The sequence below is a fragment of the Peromyscus californicus genome, unplaced genomic scaffold, assembly GCF_007827085.1.
Source record: "Peromyscus californicus insignis strain IS unplaced genomic scaffold, ASM782708v3 Scaffold_6__1_contigs__length_162567912, whole genome shotgun sequence".
Taxonomy (NCBI): domain Eukaryota; kingdom Metazoa; phylum Chordata; class Mammalia; order Rodentia; family Cricetidae; genus Peromyscus; species Peromyscus californicus.
In genome coordinates this window covers 21,055,627-21,073,106 of record NW_026294584.1, presented here as the reverse complement: position 1 = coordinate 21,073,106, position 17,480 = coordinate 21,055,627, and the positions used below count along the sequence as shown (strand labels likewise).

The following is a 17,480-nucleotide window of genomic DNA, read 5'->3' as shown; positions in this document are numbered from 1 at the left end:
TTCACTTTTCCAAGACATAGCAGCTGGAGTAATGTGAATAACATTAATTCACTCTCTGAGTACACGTGTTATTGTTTATAGAAGCTTTATTTATAATTGCCCAAGGCTAGGAGCAAAGACGATGTCCCTTGGTAAATGCGTGGATGAACATACTGTGGTGTATTGGACAATGGAAAATTGCCAAAAAGAAATGAGGTAGGGGCTGGAGAGATGTGTCAGCAGTCAATAGCACTGGCTGCTCTTCCAGAGGACCCCGTTTCAATTCCCAGGACCCATATGGTGACTCACAACTTTCTGTAGCTCCAGTTCCAGGGGGATTTGACGCACTTTTCTGGCCTCCCCTGGCTCCAGGCACATGGGTAGTGCACAGATATACATGGCAGGCAAAATATTAATACAACTAAAATTAAAATTGAAAAAATGGAAATGAACTGTACAACCATGAAGAGACACCGGGGAAAGGTAACTGCGTGTTACTAAGTGGGTGACTCTGCTCAAGACAGGCTCCAGGACATCTCGAAAAAGCAAGTGTGGAGACAGATTAGTCAACACACTAAGATCGGAAGCTGACTCTGGCGCCTGGCAGAGTTGTGGCCACTTAGAAGGTGACTGTGAAAAGCCAAGTTGCTGCACACAGTTTGGTAGCTAGGAAAAGTCAGTGTTCGAGAAAACCAATACGTCAAATGGTGCTGAAGGCTCTTCCCTTCAGATCGAAGCTCAGCTCGGGCTTTCTCAGAAAGACGGCCACTCCATTGTGATCACATCTCCATTCCAGTTTTCTCAGAAAGATGGCCACTCCATTGTGATCACATCTCCATTCCGGTTTTCTCAGAAAGGCGACCACTCCATTGTGATCACATCTCCACTTGTTTCCAGATGGCCACGCTAGTGACCATCTAATATTTTCTCTGTGCCTGTGATCTAATATTTTCTCTGTGCCTGTGTCCCTTTCTCTGCGGTGTCTTTGATAATGGACTTCTCTTGTTCACTGCTGCTTTGTAACCTTTTCTGGTCACGAGTAGATACCAGATAATTGGTTGTTGAGCAAATACGTGGTAACTGAAAGCCAAATGTTTTTAAGGGTGTTAGAGGAATGAAAGTAAGTGAACTGCTGTGTAATGACACCCTCCCCCCCCAAAATACAATCCTGGGTGAGTTGAGTGTAAAAGGGGGAGATCCCTTTCTGCCAGTGTGCGCTGTCTTGGTGCTGGGGGGTTGGGGGGACGGGCAAGGGGTGGTTACCGTGGATGTTACTGTCTCATGGCAGCAGTCATCCAGCTCACAGATCTCTAGAATGCAGCTTATACGCAGCTAAGAAGAGCTGTCAAGGACAGTACAGAGCTGAGGGAAGTAGATCCCACTCACAGCAAGAAGGCCAGGCGCTTCCGAAGGATGTGGTGTGGAACAGTATCACATCGTTAGCCCGGGGGAAGGCCTACTGAAGTAGCCGGGTAAGCTTTGAGGAAAGGTAACATGGTTTGGCCTGTAGACTACTGTGATGGGAGAGTCAGACTTCAGGCAGGGAGGACAGAAGGATGCATCTGGGTCACGGGAACACGGACCTGATGGGGGCAGTGGCAGTTGGAATAGCAATTGAAGAGGCCTTTGAAGGAAGCTTCAGTCTCGTAAAGTCCTGGAAAATAACGAAAGGCAGAAAGAAAATGTAGATTTTTGTGGTGGTAAAGGGACTTTTGGGTTTCAGAGTTGGAGAAGCTGCAAGAAACTTTTAAAAGATCTTCTGTCTGCTCTTCTCCTTGTTGTTGAGGAATACAGGCCCAGAAATGGAAGGATGCTTAGCTGGGTGACCCAGGCAAGCAGGGGCAGGACAAAGATAGGCCTTCCTGATCTCTCCAATTTTCCTCCTCTTGTGACGGTTCTAGAAGGCAGATGGATGGGCACAGAAGATGCTATGTGAGGTCATCCGTGGGCACGAAACCACGAGTGTTGGTATCTTCAGGCTGCAGGAAGCTATTGGTGGTCCGCAGAGACCACTCTCACTGAGGTGGCAGGAGTTACAGGTCAGGGAAAGAGCAGATGTAGTTCTCAGGGAGGAGGCATGGCCGGACAGTGGTGTGTTCCAGGCCACCCTAGTCTATAAAGCAAGTTCCACGGCAGCCAAGGCTGTTACAGAGAGAAACCCTGTAAAAACAAACAAACAAATAAAAACAAAAGAAGAAGAGGAGGAGGAAGAAGAAGAAGGAGAGGAGGAAGAGGAGGAGGAGGAAGAGGAAGAAGAAGCCGCCAGTGTAAATAGAATCATAGAAGCAGAAACCTCCATGAGGAAATACAAGTATATAAACTACCCAACCTAGGAGTTTCACTGTGAAAGAAAAGCTAGGGGGGGAAAAAAAGTGGTCAAGGGATAATGAAGGGCATTTAGAGATTACCATTTTTTTTAATTGCGTTTGTCTTTTCCAATACCTGGGAGTCAACCTTGGGGCCTAGTGCACACTAGGCACGTGCTGTACTACTCAGCTCCCCACCCAGCCTGTTTGTTACTATTTTATTGGTAGAACATGTGTATCTGGAGACAGAAGAAAAAGCCAACGAAGGCAGGATTTTACACAGCTGGAGGTGGCAGGATCAGAGATGCCTAGCACTTTCAGGATGCAGAGAGATGGGTCCAGGGCTAGAACAGTGTGTGTACAGTCAGTCACAAGTTCATTCAAGCTATTGTTTATGGAGGGCTTCCTCTTACATCAGTGTATCCTCACCACAGCCCACCAGGCAGATACTTTCTTTTTAAGCTCCAAGTTACAGCTGAGAAAAGGAAGGCTTGATGGATTTTATCTTATAAATCAAGTGATGAGTCTGGACTTCAAACTCAGCCACATCTCTCTTTGAAACTTGATATAGCTCATAAAGCTGGTTGAGTTGGGTAGGAAAGAAGACATGCATAGTACCTTAAATTTCCATGGAAATAATCATCTTGTGTGCATATAAAGCACATTAGACAGAGCTTAGCACACAGTACATATGATGCCCTAGTTACTAATTATAATTTTTAGCTGCAGGATGTCAACTAAAAGATTATGAAAGAATTCCTACCATCCTCTTTCCAGTAAGGGTTTCTATTGCCTGGGCTAGCTTCAAACTCTGTATGTAGCCAGGGAGGATCACCTTGAACCCTGTAGCCCCCACCTCAGCACCGAGATTACAGGTAGGCTCAACCACACCCAGTTTGCTTGGAACACTGGAAGATCAAATGAAATGGAGATGGCTTTTGAAAATATGATATTTATAGAACAGTGCCTAGTGGAGTTCAGTGTTAAATAGGCTGTAGGGGGAATGTGGTGCTTAAAACACAAATGATTGTTTGATCATTGTTTAATTACTGTTCTGTTGCAGAGAAGAGACACTGTGACTAAGACAGCTCTTACAAAAGAAAGCATTTAACTGGGGGGCTTCCTTGCAGTGTTAGAGATTTCGTTCATGATCATTGTGGCAGGAAGTAGACAGGCATGGTGCTGGAGCAGTACCTGAGAGCTTTACATCCTGATCTACCAGCAGTGATTGGGTGGGGAGTGAAGGAGGGAGGGAGGGGTACAGACAGACAGAGACAGAGAGAAACTGTGCCTCATTTGGTCTTTTAAAACCTCAAAGCCCTCCCAGTGATACCTCCTCCAACAAGGCCACACCTCCCAATCCTTCTCAGACAGTTCCATTAACTGGAGAAGCATCCAAGCATGAGTCTATGGGAGCCATTTTTATGCAAACCACCTCAACCATCCCTCTGTTTAGTCACCAAGTATTACATGCAAACACTCTATTTACTGAAGTTACAGAGATATGTATGGCATCATTATCTTCAAAGTGGTCAGTGTTGAGGCCATGGAGGAATGTAAACTTGTCATTGTAGTCCCATCAACTTCTTTTAAGTATTTTGATAGTCAACACAGACAATTCAGATACAAAAAGGGCTTATGACAATTAGATGTTACTTTATTCATACCCAGACTTCTGTGAATCTGTCTTTCCAGAGGCAAGCATTTTTACCAAGTTTGTATTTTGTTTTGTTGTTTTCATTGTTTAGTCTGTTCTCTTTGCAAAGAACCTGCAGGATCTAAACTGTTGGACTATGTATAATGTACATGTTAGAAAGTATGGAGACTGATGACAACCCCTGTTCATAGGCCCCTCTGAACGTATTTTTCCAGAAGTGCTGGGCATGTTTCTCATTCTACTAAGCCAGCCTTTCATTCTCTGGTTTCTAATGGTGGTTGAGGTATGTACTTAAAGGACAGCCTGCTTAAAAAATGTTAATTAGCTAAATATTAATCAGATAGGTCTTTGGCAGTCAGAGGCCTGTGTGGGGAATGAGCAGTTTAGGGAACTTGTATCCATGTCTTTAGTAGGATTAAGTTTTTCACTAAAAGCAATTTGACTCTAAGGCTGAAAAATGTATTCTTCTGTGATTTAGTTATGAAACCAGAGTCCTTTTCTAGCTACAAGTTGTTAAAAATAATACACTGGCCATTTTCCTCTTTCCCTCCAATAGGCAGGGTGCTGAGCATTGATAATGGTGATTGACATCACTTTTCGAGGATCCCATGCTGAGTATTATACTAGGTGTATGTTAATTACTATATTTATTTCAGTTACTAAATTTACATGTAATATGCCTATAAAATTGATATTTTATAGATAAGGAAGTTGACATAGAGAAAATCCTCTTATTATAAGACCTGTGCTCTGGCTCCTACAGTATACTGGGTTTGGCGTGGAGCAACCATGATTTAGAATCAGATCCCTATTTAAGATGATACATTTGAATATTTGTTTCTTTGGAAGCCATCTACTTCTTCCCTAGCTGAAGAGCCGTCTTTTCGGCAGTAAGTGAGCATTCATCAGACTTTGTATCCATGTTCACGCTGGAAGAGAATTCCGACATAGCTGACATCAGCCATAGCGGCTAGTGTTACTGAGAAATAACCTTCACTGAGTGTATTGAAGGAGTTAGAAGAAAAGAGAAACTAATTGCAAGGCACACTGCCTTTGTGATCTTCGGTGTTTTGAAGGACGTAAGTGTGTGTTGGGGGCGGGTTAAGAAGCAACTAACCTGAGCAGTTCCTCCAGTAGGGTCTCTCTGTAGAGTTTCCAGCCATTGGTAGAACATCCAAATAGAAACAACTGAAAAGGTTGAATAACATACTTTGTAAAAGCCTTTTCACGAGTTAGGAAGGAAGGAAATATAAAGTTAGGTGACTTCACAGAAATCTGCAGCTGCAAGGCATTCTCCAAATAAATACCTTAGTAATGTCTGAAGTGCTGAGAATGAAGGAATACGGCTGGGATTAAGAGGAGGAAGTGGAGAGTTTCGGGCGATATTTGTTCTGGAGGTCAACCCTACATGTGCAGAGCCAGTCTGTTGGCACATGCTTTCTTTCTGCTGGAGCACCCCTCCCCCTGACCCTATTCCTGGTGCTAAAGGATCTTCCCCCATAAAACTGCAACCTTAGAAAGCTATACCCTTGGTGAATGGCAAAATGCCATGTTCCATTCCTCATTAAGTTACAAGGGACTTGGTTTTGCTTATCAATAGAAGAAGAGAGGAAGGGGTGGGAGAATCCCTCTTCTAGCAGTGAGAAGGTCTAAGCTGGTCTGACCTGAGTGTACAGGCTGAACTTACATTTCTTTGTGGGGTGAAGTGATGCCAGGCTGGGAGTATCCCTGTGTGATTGACAGAACAAAACATTAGTCCTCTCAGAAGGAGCCCACTTTTATCCTGAACCTCAAAGGTTTTTTCAGATACTGTACCAAGGGAAATAAAAGGTCTCAAGTCACATAAAGCAGTAAGAGATGACAAGAACAGGAAATACAAACATACAAAAGTGTAAAGGTCTTAAACTGAAATATAAATTGAAGGTTTATTTTTAAAAAAAGCTAGTAAGTAAAATTATGATGGTTAGAATTTTAAATTCAACAGGTGGCCTTGCCAGATTTGAACATAGCTGAATAAAGAATTAGAGAAGTAGAAGATAGGAATTATTCCGAAAGCATTTCCGAGAGAATTTGAGATGGCTTACTAAGTATAAAAGACAATCAGAAGGAAAGGAAAGATGATGGCGGAAGATTCCCCAGGACGAATGGAGTCTAACAGATTGCAAGAGCAGGATGAAAATACCAACTCGGTGCAGCTCGTTGAGAGCGTGGAGCCTCACAGCTGCAGAGACGCTCCTGGGTACCAGAAAAGATGACACACCCAGATTCAAAGGACAGTTGTTCGCATGGTGTCATCGTCGTGTCTGGAGGGGAAACAAAACTTTTTCAGTCTAGAATTCTATATTTTGTAAAACTATGTTTTCGGAACAAGGGTAGACTAAGATCCCTTTTATTTATTTATTTTTTTAAAGATTGACAGAAACTCAAGAAGCATGTCAAGTTAGGCATTAAGAAAGAAATATAAGCCAGGCATGGTGACACACGCAGGAGGCAGAGGCACATGGGTCTCTGTGAGTTTGAGGTAGGCTGGCCTACATAGGTCCCAGCTAAACAGGACTCTGTGGTGAACAGAAGGAAGTTAGAGGGCTGGGGATGTACCTCAGTGGCAGGGTCCTTTCCTAGAATGCATGAGCCATAGATTCAAGCCCAGCTCCATTTACAAATACACATTAATATGTAAGGCGGAAGGAAAACTGATAATAGGTAAACATTCGAATGAAATGGAGGACTAGTAGCATTGTCTTGATTTTTAGATATGTGTATATGACGACAGCTATTGGTGCTTAATATTTTAAGCTGTAATTAATATTCAAATAATAAAATGAAGACTGCTTTTAACTTAAGTAGTCTGAAGAATGTGTGTTGGACAGGAGGACGATAAGTATAAAAACTGTATTAAACTAAACAGGATGCAGACTGGAAATAGGTTTGGCAGGCATAATGCAGCTAGGAGGAGGAGAGAAATGTGAAGGAAAGCACCTTTCTACAGGTTAGCGCTGTGATGGTGACATGAGACTAAACTTGCACACAGAACCGTCTGTGTTGGCCACAGGGCTCCTGGTGCAGCTGAGTGACTGCCCTGTTGGTGACAAAGCAGCTCACAGTCACAGCACAGCTGACCACTACCTGGTATTTCCTCTCACCAAGAGACGCTGGGCTGCCGAGATAATTTTTTGGAATTTAGAAAATAATGCCATCAGAGCCCCTTGGTTAGAACCAAATGGGAGGCACTTGTATTTTGTATTCAAATTGAAGTCATTAGATGTTCACTGACATCTTCAGTTGGTGGCTGGTTTATTTGGTTTTAATGGTGGTACCATCCTCTTAGCGGGTCTTGATGCTGGTGAGATTCTTGGCAAGATCCAGTTCAGGTCTCATATAACTAGCATTATATCATCACATACAAAAATTGGGATGATGATGTTGAAACATACACCAGTGTTTTTCTTTTCATGTCTTTCCTGCTACACATTTACCAGCACTTTGCATTCTACTGAAGTATATTGCATAACTTCCTTTGGTTTTTTTTGGGGGGTGGGGGGTGGGGGAGGGGAGGTGAAACTGAGTATTGAGCCCAGGGCAGAAACCCCTGCTGCTGCCAAGCTGTGCATGGAAGGGTTAACTTGCTGAGGGTAAGCCAAGAGGAATGCTAAGGGATCAAGACATGACACGCTACCCATTGTTATAGCTCCAGATCAAAATATACAATTATGCATGCCAAATAAATTCTAAACCTGTAAGATCGGAAAGGAGGGGGGGGGGGGCTCTGACGACAGGTGCCAGAAGCATTAAATAACCTCCTCAGACAAGGTGCGCCACTGTTGTCCTGAATCCTGTGGGGGTCCCCAGTCTGGCATTTTCCCCCATGCTAGACAATGTGCATTCACTGCTGGAGTCTCCCTTAAGCCCCAGTCCCCCAGACCTGCTGGCTCCTGGTGCCCGCCCGCCCGACACAGAGGTGCCTTTGTAAGTGTAATTACCTTTCCCTGTATTAGAAATCGTCTGTTTAGAGCTGTGTTTGCAGGTACTGCTAGAATAAGCAGGAATTAGCATGCAAAAAGACCTGCCCTGTCTCTGACATCTTTATCAGCGCCATCCTTCAGGACTGGCTTCCTTGCCTAATGTTGGTTTGATGAGGCTGGTGGGGTACAACAGGATGAAGAACTTTTAAAGGTGTGTGTGTGTGTGTGTGTGTGTGTGTGTGTGTGTGTGTGTGTGACAGATGGGGGGGTGGTCTGTGTGTTGTATCTTGACAGTCTTGTGGAACTGCCAGAGTAAACTTGAGTGGATGATTTCAGCAACTTAAGAACTGATTAAAGCTCTTCTGGTCTTTCAACTGTGTCCACATCAAAAAGACAGGAGAGAAAAAAAAATGATTCTTTTGCTGTAAAGATACTGTGGCTGTAGTCAGCATCCTCATGCCTCCTAACTGACCGTGTGAATTGTGGGCTGTTACCTTGAAGTGAGCCTACCTTAAAGATGCTTGCCTTATCCCGTAAAGAGGAATGGTGATAGAAGACATTCGAATAGTCCAGAATTGGAACGGAGTCAATCCAAGATTATTTGCATATTAGGTTGCCTGGATATGCTTTTTATTGTTCCCATCTGTTCATCAACAAGACTTTCATTTTAAAAAGAAAAAGAAAAATTTCCCTTCTTTGGAGATAGGGGGTACTTTAGTGATTAGGTTAGAGGATTGCATTTTATGTTTAGTAATTTTCCATATGTGATTTTGCTCTATACCTAGAGAATTCAAGACCAATCAGAGAATAAGGGCAAATCCACCCAGATAAGTAGTGAAAGAGGGGCCAGGAACTCTGGACATTCTCATAAGGGGGAAGAAAGATTGAAGATTTAAATGGTTAATCTATATAATTGATTAATTTTTTTTCAATGGCCAACTTCGTTTCTGCCTTGCTGACATGGCTGCACGGCCTGGCTCTGTCCTGCAGAGCTGCTCCTTCAGAATGACTTGATCACCTAGTAAAGATTTTACACGGGGCCAAGTAGGATTCAAGCCAGCGGGTTCAGGTTCTGATGTTGTGCGGGAGAATGGGTTCACCGAGTGAAGGATTTATCCAGGAATCTGGTAGAGAAACATTTTCTTCACCCTTGAAACCTAAAAGCCTTTTTAACATCCTGCTTCCCTTTCCATTGTTGGGAGCAACAGGTCAGGGATTGCCTGAGGCGGCCCTGCAAATTGGCGCCTGCTTTGTGACTAAGACCTGGAGGGAGTGGTCAAGAAAAGGCGGCCAGGGAAATTGAATAAGCATGACTGTTCCTCTAGGTTTTAAAGCTACCTCTCCCGGAAGACTGGATGCCTTGGCTAGCCAGGAGAAGCTAAGAGCACTTTCTGAACTATTTGCTGAAAGGAGTCTCTTGAGCCAGTACAGGTTTAGGGAATAATCGAGGTAGGCACCCGAGGGAGAGGCAAGGGAACACAACTTTTCTGGCCACATTTGTCCTCTTATTTTTGTGACAGTGGGTCCTTCACAGGACTGTGACAGGTGTTGCCTCACTTTTTCCTGAAGCTCCACTCCCTTCTCTGCCCCTTGGTGTTTGACAGTCCAAAGTTGTTCCCAGAGCCCAGCTCTTGCTCCTCAGTAATGGAGGACCTCCTATGGGGTGTTTTTGCTATCTGAGTAGGTAGAGAAGCAGCATTCAGCCTTCACTTGGTGGCACAGCCATCCTGCCTAAGGAACAGGGATGGTTGGAGTTCAGATCATCAGCAACCTAAGAACTCTTACACAGCCTAACATTTGTTCTGATTTGTTTGACCGGACTGCCTTGTTTCTTGAAAGAATACAGCCTGTTCCTACTCCGTGCCCATCATGTTACTGGTACAACTCTGCTTCTCTCTGGGTTTGTTCTTCATTTGTTTCTAAGCTTGATTCTAAGCTTGATTTCTGACCAGGCCATTTGTCTTAGGTCTTTATTCATCTCTTCAATCTTGCTACATCTTCTCCCAGGGATGTACAGCTGACTCATGCTTTCAAGAAAGGAGGGAGGCGGTGTGATGTTGGGATACCTAAGGCTGCTTCTGGGAGGACTCAGCTGTTTTTCCTGTGCCCCTGCTCTTCTTCGGTCCCAAGGGTATTTTCAGTTTGTGCCTCTTACTTTGTTATGTATGACTGACCTTGATCACATTGAATCTATGAAGCCTAACACAGACCGAGCTCTCTTTTTTAAACTTTAGCACTGCAGTACAAAATGACTGTCTTCTGCTACAGCTTGTTAGTCTCCAACAAATAATGGATCTTTGTCTAAAAAACTAGAATCATGGTTTCGCTTTCTAGAGTATTTTTCAAAGAAGCGAGTTAGTGTCCTGTGGAAAGCTAACAATATATTCCAAAGTCTCTTGTGGATCTTTCTAGTTGTGCCCCTTCTATCCACAGACATCACCAAAGCAAAAATCAGTGTTGTCAAGAACATGCCTGGCAGCTATAGATTTTGTTAGATGTTTTTTAAATTAAATCAGGTAGTCATTCCTGATTCCTGGTTTTTTCCAATATGTTTCAGGCAACACCAACACTGAAATAGACAGGTATATAGGTCTGAAAGATTCAGAACAGTATTGAGACCATGTAGACAGTGTGGAACCATATGGAATCCATGCCTGTCTATCTTCTACTTAAAAAATGCTCACAGAAAGGGTGGTGTTTGGGGGTGAAGTGAAGGAAGAGGTGGCATTTAAAACGTTTGCGTGCCCAACATCGCAATCATCAAAGAAGGTGAGGAGCGATAGGTGGACCGTGGCTGGTCAGGTGAATGGAGCATTGATAGCTGAAAGGAGTTAGGTGCATCCGTGAAAAGAAACTGGAAAAGCAAAACTCTGAAACGGGTGAGACTAAGAGGGACCGACCTGCAGGACACCCTGAACCAAGGAAAGTCACCAAGTTTTAAAGTAGAATCAAAGTATAAACAACACGACTAAAGGAGAAGACACTAGATCGTTTCTGGTCAAAACAAAACGAAAGCCGTACACTGTGGGTTTAAGAAGGAACGGAATAAGCCAGAGCAACTCCAGCGTGGCCGCAGTTCTGGAGTTGTTGCTTACATTTCTGTGGACCATGCTCTAAAATGCTTACAGTGCTTGCAATCCCTGACGAGTGAAAACAGTGGACAACAGATTCAATTTGTAGGTTTTGAAGTAAACAGAATATGCTATAGTGGGATTTCTCTATAGAAATTTAGTTTCCTTAAGAGAAACTATTTATTAGCAAAGAAAAAAGGACAGAGGTCTGTCTATAAAATGTAACATTGGAGCTCCCTATGGCTAAAGGTATAGTAAAAAGAACAATTTGCAGGAAGAATCATACCAATCAAGAAATCCTTGTGATTTATTTAGGAAGTAATGTGAGGTACTTTTCACTCACATTAAGGGAGGGAGCCCTAGTTAACTGATCTTTATTGGAATTGCATATTTAGTCTGCATCTTCTGGACAGCACACACATGTGGACAGATAACTAGAACTCACAGGAAAACTTGAAGCAAGAATCAAAACAGAGGAGAAAAGAAATTAGAAAGTGGTACTAATTCTCTAAGCTTATTTGAAGAACTAACCCTAAAGAAAGCATTGGGTGCTCCAGGTAGCTCCTGGCACTGTCCGAAAGCAGATTCTTAGCATCTAGTGTTTTAGACTTGTCTGCAGTTACTGGATTGGAACGTGCCCCTCAAATGTACACTTGATAGATAAACGTCCTGGGCATCAGGTTTTACGTGTGTGAAGTGATGGATGCTGTCGTACTTACTTTCTATTAGTCATCTAATGGTTGGGGGAGTGATAGGCTGCACTTGCGTGAGCTGACTCACCCCTGAGGGGGACCAGCCCTTTTTCTAAGACCTTCATGCAGAATGGACGCAGAAAGTCTCCCTGGGTCACTCAAAAGAGGAATACCCAAATTCCGTCAAATCTGGACAGAATCCAGATTCTAAGCCTTTTGTTCTGGTTGGAAGGTGGAGCTAAACTAGGATTCAATTTAATAGGATTAAGTATAAAGTTCTACTTGTATTACTTGTGTAAGATGACTAATTAAGTTGCAGTAGACCTGGGTTAATAACAGTTTCTGTGAAAGAAGACCCAGGGTTTTATACCCCCAGATCTCTGTCAGGAGTGAAATGTGTTTGTTAGGTAGAGTCAGTTACAGGAAGTGACAGATGAGTGGTCAGAAAAACTTGGGCCGACTGGAGTCAACAACAGACAGAAATCCTCAGTACTGCACAACTGTGCTTCCGTGTCTGTCATTGGACGTGACTGGATCTGTTGAGTCTGGATGAATTCATTATTGTCTTTTGGGAATTTCTATAATTGGTAGAAATTTGGAGCATTAGAAATCTGTGAAAGAAACAGTATTAAGTCATTAAGTGTTGAAAGGGGCTAATTTCCCTCCTACTCAGCCTGCCTAAGAAACAGTGTGTGTGTTGTAGTTTGCATTATAACACCGTGTTCTCTTCCTTGGTATTGTATCATCAATGCTTGGGGCCCTAGCATGGCATGATTTTGGCATCAGAAATTATTTAGTGAAAACTTCATTTCTGAAGTTAATTGTCCTATATTGAGCTCTTGAATGTGTCAGAATCATGGTAAATATTTTAAGGTAGGCATTTATCAATATTTCATGAACACAAAACAATGGATAAGAATCCAAGTGCTCGCTAAAAAGATATATTTTTATGTATATGTAGCTTTTTTCTGGGAAAGACTCCAACACTTTCATCAGATTCTCAAAAGATACAGAAATGGGACCTTTCCCTTTGCACCTACACAGCTTGTCTATCTCCTGATGTATAAACACAGAGGCACCTTGATTCTTGCTTCCTGTCTTGCTTTGAGACCAGCCAACAGATCTTCCTTCAAATGCCAGCAACTTCCACCCACGGAGACTTGAAAAGAGTCACAGGCAGAGTTCCAAAATTGTGTTAATTAAAATCTCAGTCTTAGAGTAAACGAGAACTCCCCTTTCCCATGTCCTCACACCCTATGACAAATCTAGTTGTGTTTAGAAGAGCAAAACCCAGGCTTGTGGCTTCAAGAATTCGGGTTACAGTTTACTGTTCCCCTTTCAGTGTGAGAACAAATTTGGTCTTCTCCAGGAATATTTTGTTCTGAGGTCAGTTCCAGAGAAGGCTGACCTCCTCAATGGGATGTGTGTTTCATGTGGTGTTTCTTGCCCTTGCAAACCTCACAGGGTGCCAAAGCATGCTTTCTGCGGGACATTCCTTTCTCGGCCATCTACTTCCCTTGCTATGCCCATGTGAAGGCCTCCTTTGCAAACGAAGATGGGCAGGTGAGCCCAGGAAGCCTGCTCTTAGCTGGTGCTATAGCCGGTAAGTCTCACCCATGCAGTGCTGTGCTTGCCCACCACCCTTCCCCCAAACCCTCCAGCCTCTGGCTAACCTAACCCCACCCATACTGCAGAAATAGGGTTGTTTGTTCTGGCAGTTTTTGACAGAGTCCTCCTGATTGTCTTTGAATAGCTTTCGTGGGGCAGATAAGGAATTAATCGATAGTTTGTCAAGTTAGAAGAGTGAAAATGAGTTGGCCTCAACTTTTTAAAACTTTAAATGCTCATGCCCTAAAGGTGTCTAAACAAATTAGTGCATGTAAGCTTGTCCAGAACTTAAACAAAAGTTATTGTCATTTATTTAGAAGTGTAATGGAACTAGAAGTGACTAGGCTGACCAGACATTTCTTGAAGTGGCTGTCAGGTCAAGGGCTAGATGTATGTTAAGTGAGTCATAGAAGTAACTGTCTTCTGTCTTTAGTGCTGGGCTGCACTAAATTATCCCAGTACACAGAAAAATAGGGAATTAAAAATAGATACTGATTATTGGCACAGTAGAGGATCATCACCTGGATTTTGTGAACCTCCTTGTCCAGAGAAGCTAATGGCTGGATCTGTCTGGATTAGCTCTCTAAGTGGTAACAAACTTTTAATGAGTTAACAAACCCTAGGGCAGTTCTAGGCTGCCTGGCTCCCAACATTTTTGGTAGACATGTTGCTGTCATCAGATTGGATGTTAGAGCTGTTCCTGAAAGCAGGATGGGAGGTGAACCCCAGCTTTGAGTAGCTACTTCATGCTTCACCTTCCCTGCAGGACCCCAATAGCAGGAAACCAAGTCACACTTCTCCTTTATCCTTAATCTTTTCCTCAAACACATGGATGCTGGCCTGTGAGCCAGGGCTATTCTGTCCTAGGTAGTTGAGGACTCTAGTTGTTTAAGTCATAATGAGATCTGGAAACCATTGTATCAACACTAAGGAAGCAAGATCTGGAATACAGAACTCCTATTTTTCACTTCCAATTCAACCATTCATTCACTGTGTCCTGAATGGTCACATTTACGTACATATAAATGAGGAAAAATGGAAAGAAAGCATTATACAATTTATTTTAAATTGCTCAATTGAAATAAACTAGGGCCTGAGGAAAACGAAGTACTGCTTTTTGACGTGTGGCCTTTGTCGAATTGTTACTTCACTAGGTTTCTTTTCCTCAGCTTTGAATCTCAAACTGTAGAGGCCAGCCTGTATCATGGGAGGCTCTTAGCATAGTGCCTAGCATGTATCATGAATTCAGTAAACATGAAGACTAAATCTCGAAGAATCTGTCCATAAATTGCTCCCCAAGTACTAGATACGAAATTAAGGAGGAATACTAGAGCTCAGCTCAGGATCAAAGATTCTCTCTTAACCTTGTTTTCCTCAAACTATAAAAACATTGAACTCGGAGAAAACATGCACTGAGAACCACTTTCATATCAGGGTAGGAATATACTAGGTAGGGCATGTTACGAGAGCTAAACATTTATTTTCATCCCCCCCCCATTATGAAAGTAATATAGCTCACTGTAAAAATATTTAGGAACGGTAGGTATTATCCATGATTCCATTTGCTGGAAGAGAGTTGCTATTTAATTTAAATGTTTTTATTACAGTTATTCGTGTGCTTTATGAAGATGTATATGTAGATAGATGCTATAGTCCACAGAGGTCAGAGGACAAGTGAGGGAGTCGGTTACTCTTCCCTGTGTGGCTCTCAGGAACCATACTTGGGCTGTTAGTCTTGGTAGCAAGTACCTTTACTCCTGAGCCATCTCACCAGCCTTACTTAACTTATTTGCTTTTTCCTACGTGAATGGTTTTGATGGAGTTTCAATGGAACTGTACCTGTGGTTTGCATTTTGATCCTTCAGCATTGTTGACTACTGTAGGGTGATGATTAGTGGCCTGTGTTGTGGGATCAGACTCCAAGGCTCAGATTCACTTCCCCATGTAGACCCCTATGACCTACAAAAGCCACTGATTCCCTCTTGACCTGCTTCTTCAAATCTGGGGATGACTGTTATAGCTTCACAAAAGTATTGTGGGATTAAATGGAATAATAGACAAAGATTTAAAGTAGTTGCCATCATGTTAGTATTCAGAGATGTTCAACTATCGTGATTTTAGTGTGTATAATTTTAAACTCCCTAAACATAGTTTAAATAGCTGGATCATATCCTTATTTTTCATTATAATTTTTTGAGATTATGATATTATTACATTACTTCCCTTGCTTCCCTTTTCTCCCTGCAGTCCTTCCTATGTCCCCATTGTGACCCTTCCTTTTCACATTCATGGCCTCTTTTTCTGTCATTGCTGTTGTTATTTTGTGTGTGTGTGTGTGTGTATGTTCTAAACATATAAATACGACCTACTTGATCTATATAATGTTACTTGTACATCTCTGTTTTTGGAGTTGACTATCTGGTATTGGAAAACCAGCTGGTGTGCTCTTCCGGGGGAAGACTGTTTCTCCTGCTTTCGGGGTTCCTTAGGCGCCTCTAGGTTTTCTACAGGGTTGAGGTCTCAAGCTTTCCCCTTCGTGTTAGTTATGACTATGGCCATCATCCTTGCTTATTTAGTTCATGTTTAGGCAGCCATGTTGGTAAGCCTTCCGGGAGACACAATCTTATAGCAGACTTCCTTTTCATCTGGCTCTTACAGTCTGTCTGTCCTTCTTCCACAAATACCCTGAGCTTTAAATACAGGGGTTGTGTGGTAGATCTGTCAGTTGGGGCTAGGCTTCATGATTCTACATTTTGATCAGTTGTGGTTTTCTGTATGGTCTTTATCTGCTGCAAAGAGAATTTTCCCTGATGAGGGGTGAGAACTACTTACCTGTGGGTATAAGGACAAATATTTAGAATGTAGTTGGGGGTTATGCTTGTTTGTAAACTGGCAGTGGGTTCTCCTCCAACATCTGTGACTTCACTAACCCTAAGTAGTAGGCTAGGTTTCCAGCACAAGGTGTGATTTCACTTCTTGTTGACTGGGCCTTAAGTCCAGTTGGAGAGCACCAAGGTACATGTGCCACTCTTGCGCCCTGAGGGTTATGATGATGTTGTGCCAGGTGTTGTGGTTCAGAGACATCATAGTTGGGTAGAACTATTGGTTGGGTGCTGCTCTCCTTCCAAAGCTTGCCTGGTGCCTTCTGCTGTCATGAACGATGGTGCTCAGGGAAGGGTCTTTCGGATTAGATCCCAGCTCTGGTCCTCCTGGTCCTGTGTCCGAAGTGCATGGTATCTTTGGCAATTGAAACTTAACCTTTGGCACCAACAGTAGCCAATAATGTTCTAGAAGTCTCTTAGACAATACTGACCAACAGCTCATAAGAGGGTATTTCATGCCTTGTGTTGAGATTCTTATTAGATAGTCTGTGGCTCTTGAGGGTGGCATCATTAGCCCAGGTGGGAAAATTTCATTTAAACTATTTGTGAATGTGTACGTACAGACTTACGTGTTACAGGTATTTTTTTTATTAAGTAGATAGCTAATAGTGTGATTCCTTATGATCTTTTCAGATAGCCTTATTAATTTACTCTCCTCCCTCCTCCTCCTGTGTTTATCTCCCTCTCTCTAAAGCCTCCCGCAACCTCTCATTCACGAGCATCTGTATCCTTCTTTACTTCCCTAGTTTTTATGTACTCTCTTCTGAAGACTTGGAGTTAGGAGCCTCAGGTGAGAAAAAAACATGTAATACATTGTCTCTCTTTGTCTAGGATACCTCACTCAATATGTTCTTTTCTAGTTCAGTCCATTGATCTCTCTCTCTCTCTCTCTCTCTCTCTCTATATATATATATATATATAGATAGATAGATAGATAGATAGATAGATAGATAGATAGATAGATATAGATATAGATATAGATATAATTTATTGGAATGACATACAGGCTACAACAGTGGCTGGCTATGAATGGAAAATCCAAGAATCCCATAGTTACTTAGTCCACAAGACTGGATGTCTCAGCTGGTCTTCAGTATATGTAGGAATCCCAAAGAAGTAGGCTCCAATGCCAGTGTAGGAATATCTGTGCTAACAACACGAGGGAAAGCAGGCCAAGAGCAAAAGCTTCCTTCTTCTATGTCCTTATATAGACTTCCAGCAGAAGGTGTGGCCCAGATTAAAGGTGTGCCTTCCTGCCTCAACATCAAAATCAAAGATGTGTGTCTTCCTACCTCAAAGGTCCATACTAGAAGTGGATTCACC

General features: G+C 42.7%; 1 protein-coding gene across 5 annotated transcripts in view; it reads left to right on the top strand.

The window, feature by feature from the left end:
• Slc25a13 (solute carrier family 25 member 13) overlaps positions 1–17,480 on the top strand; it is a 182,742-nt gene that overhangs the window by 156,961 nt on the left and 8,301 nt on the right. For all 5 annotated transcript variants that reach the window (XM_052720290.1, XM_052720289.1, XM_052720292.1 and 2 more), the window contains one exon: positions 13,132–13,270. In XM_052720290.1, coding sequence (XP_052576250.1) covers positions 13,132–13,270 — 139 coding nt within the window. The remainder of the gene's footprint in view (positions 1–13,131; positions 13,271–17,480) is intronic.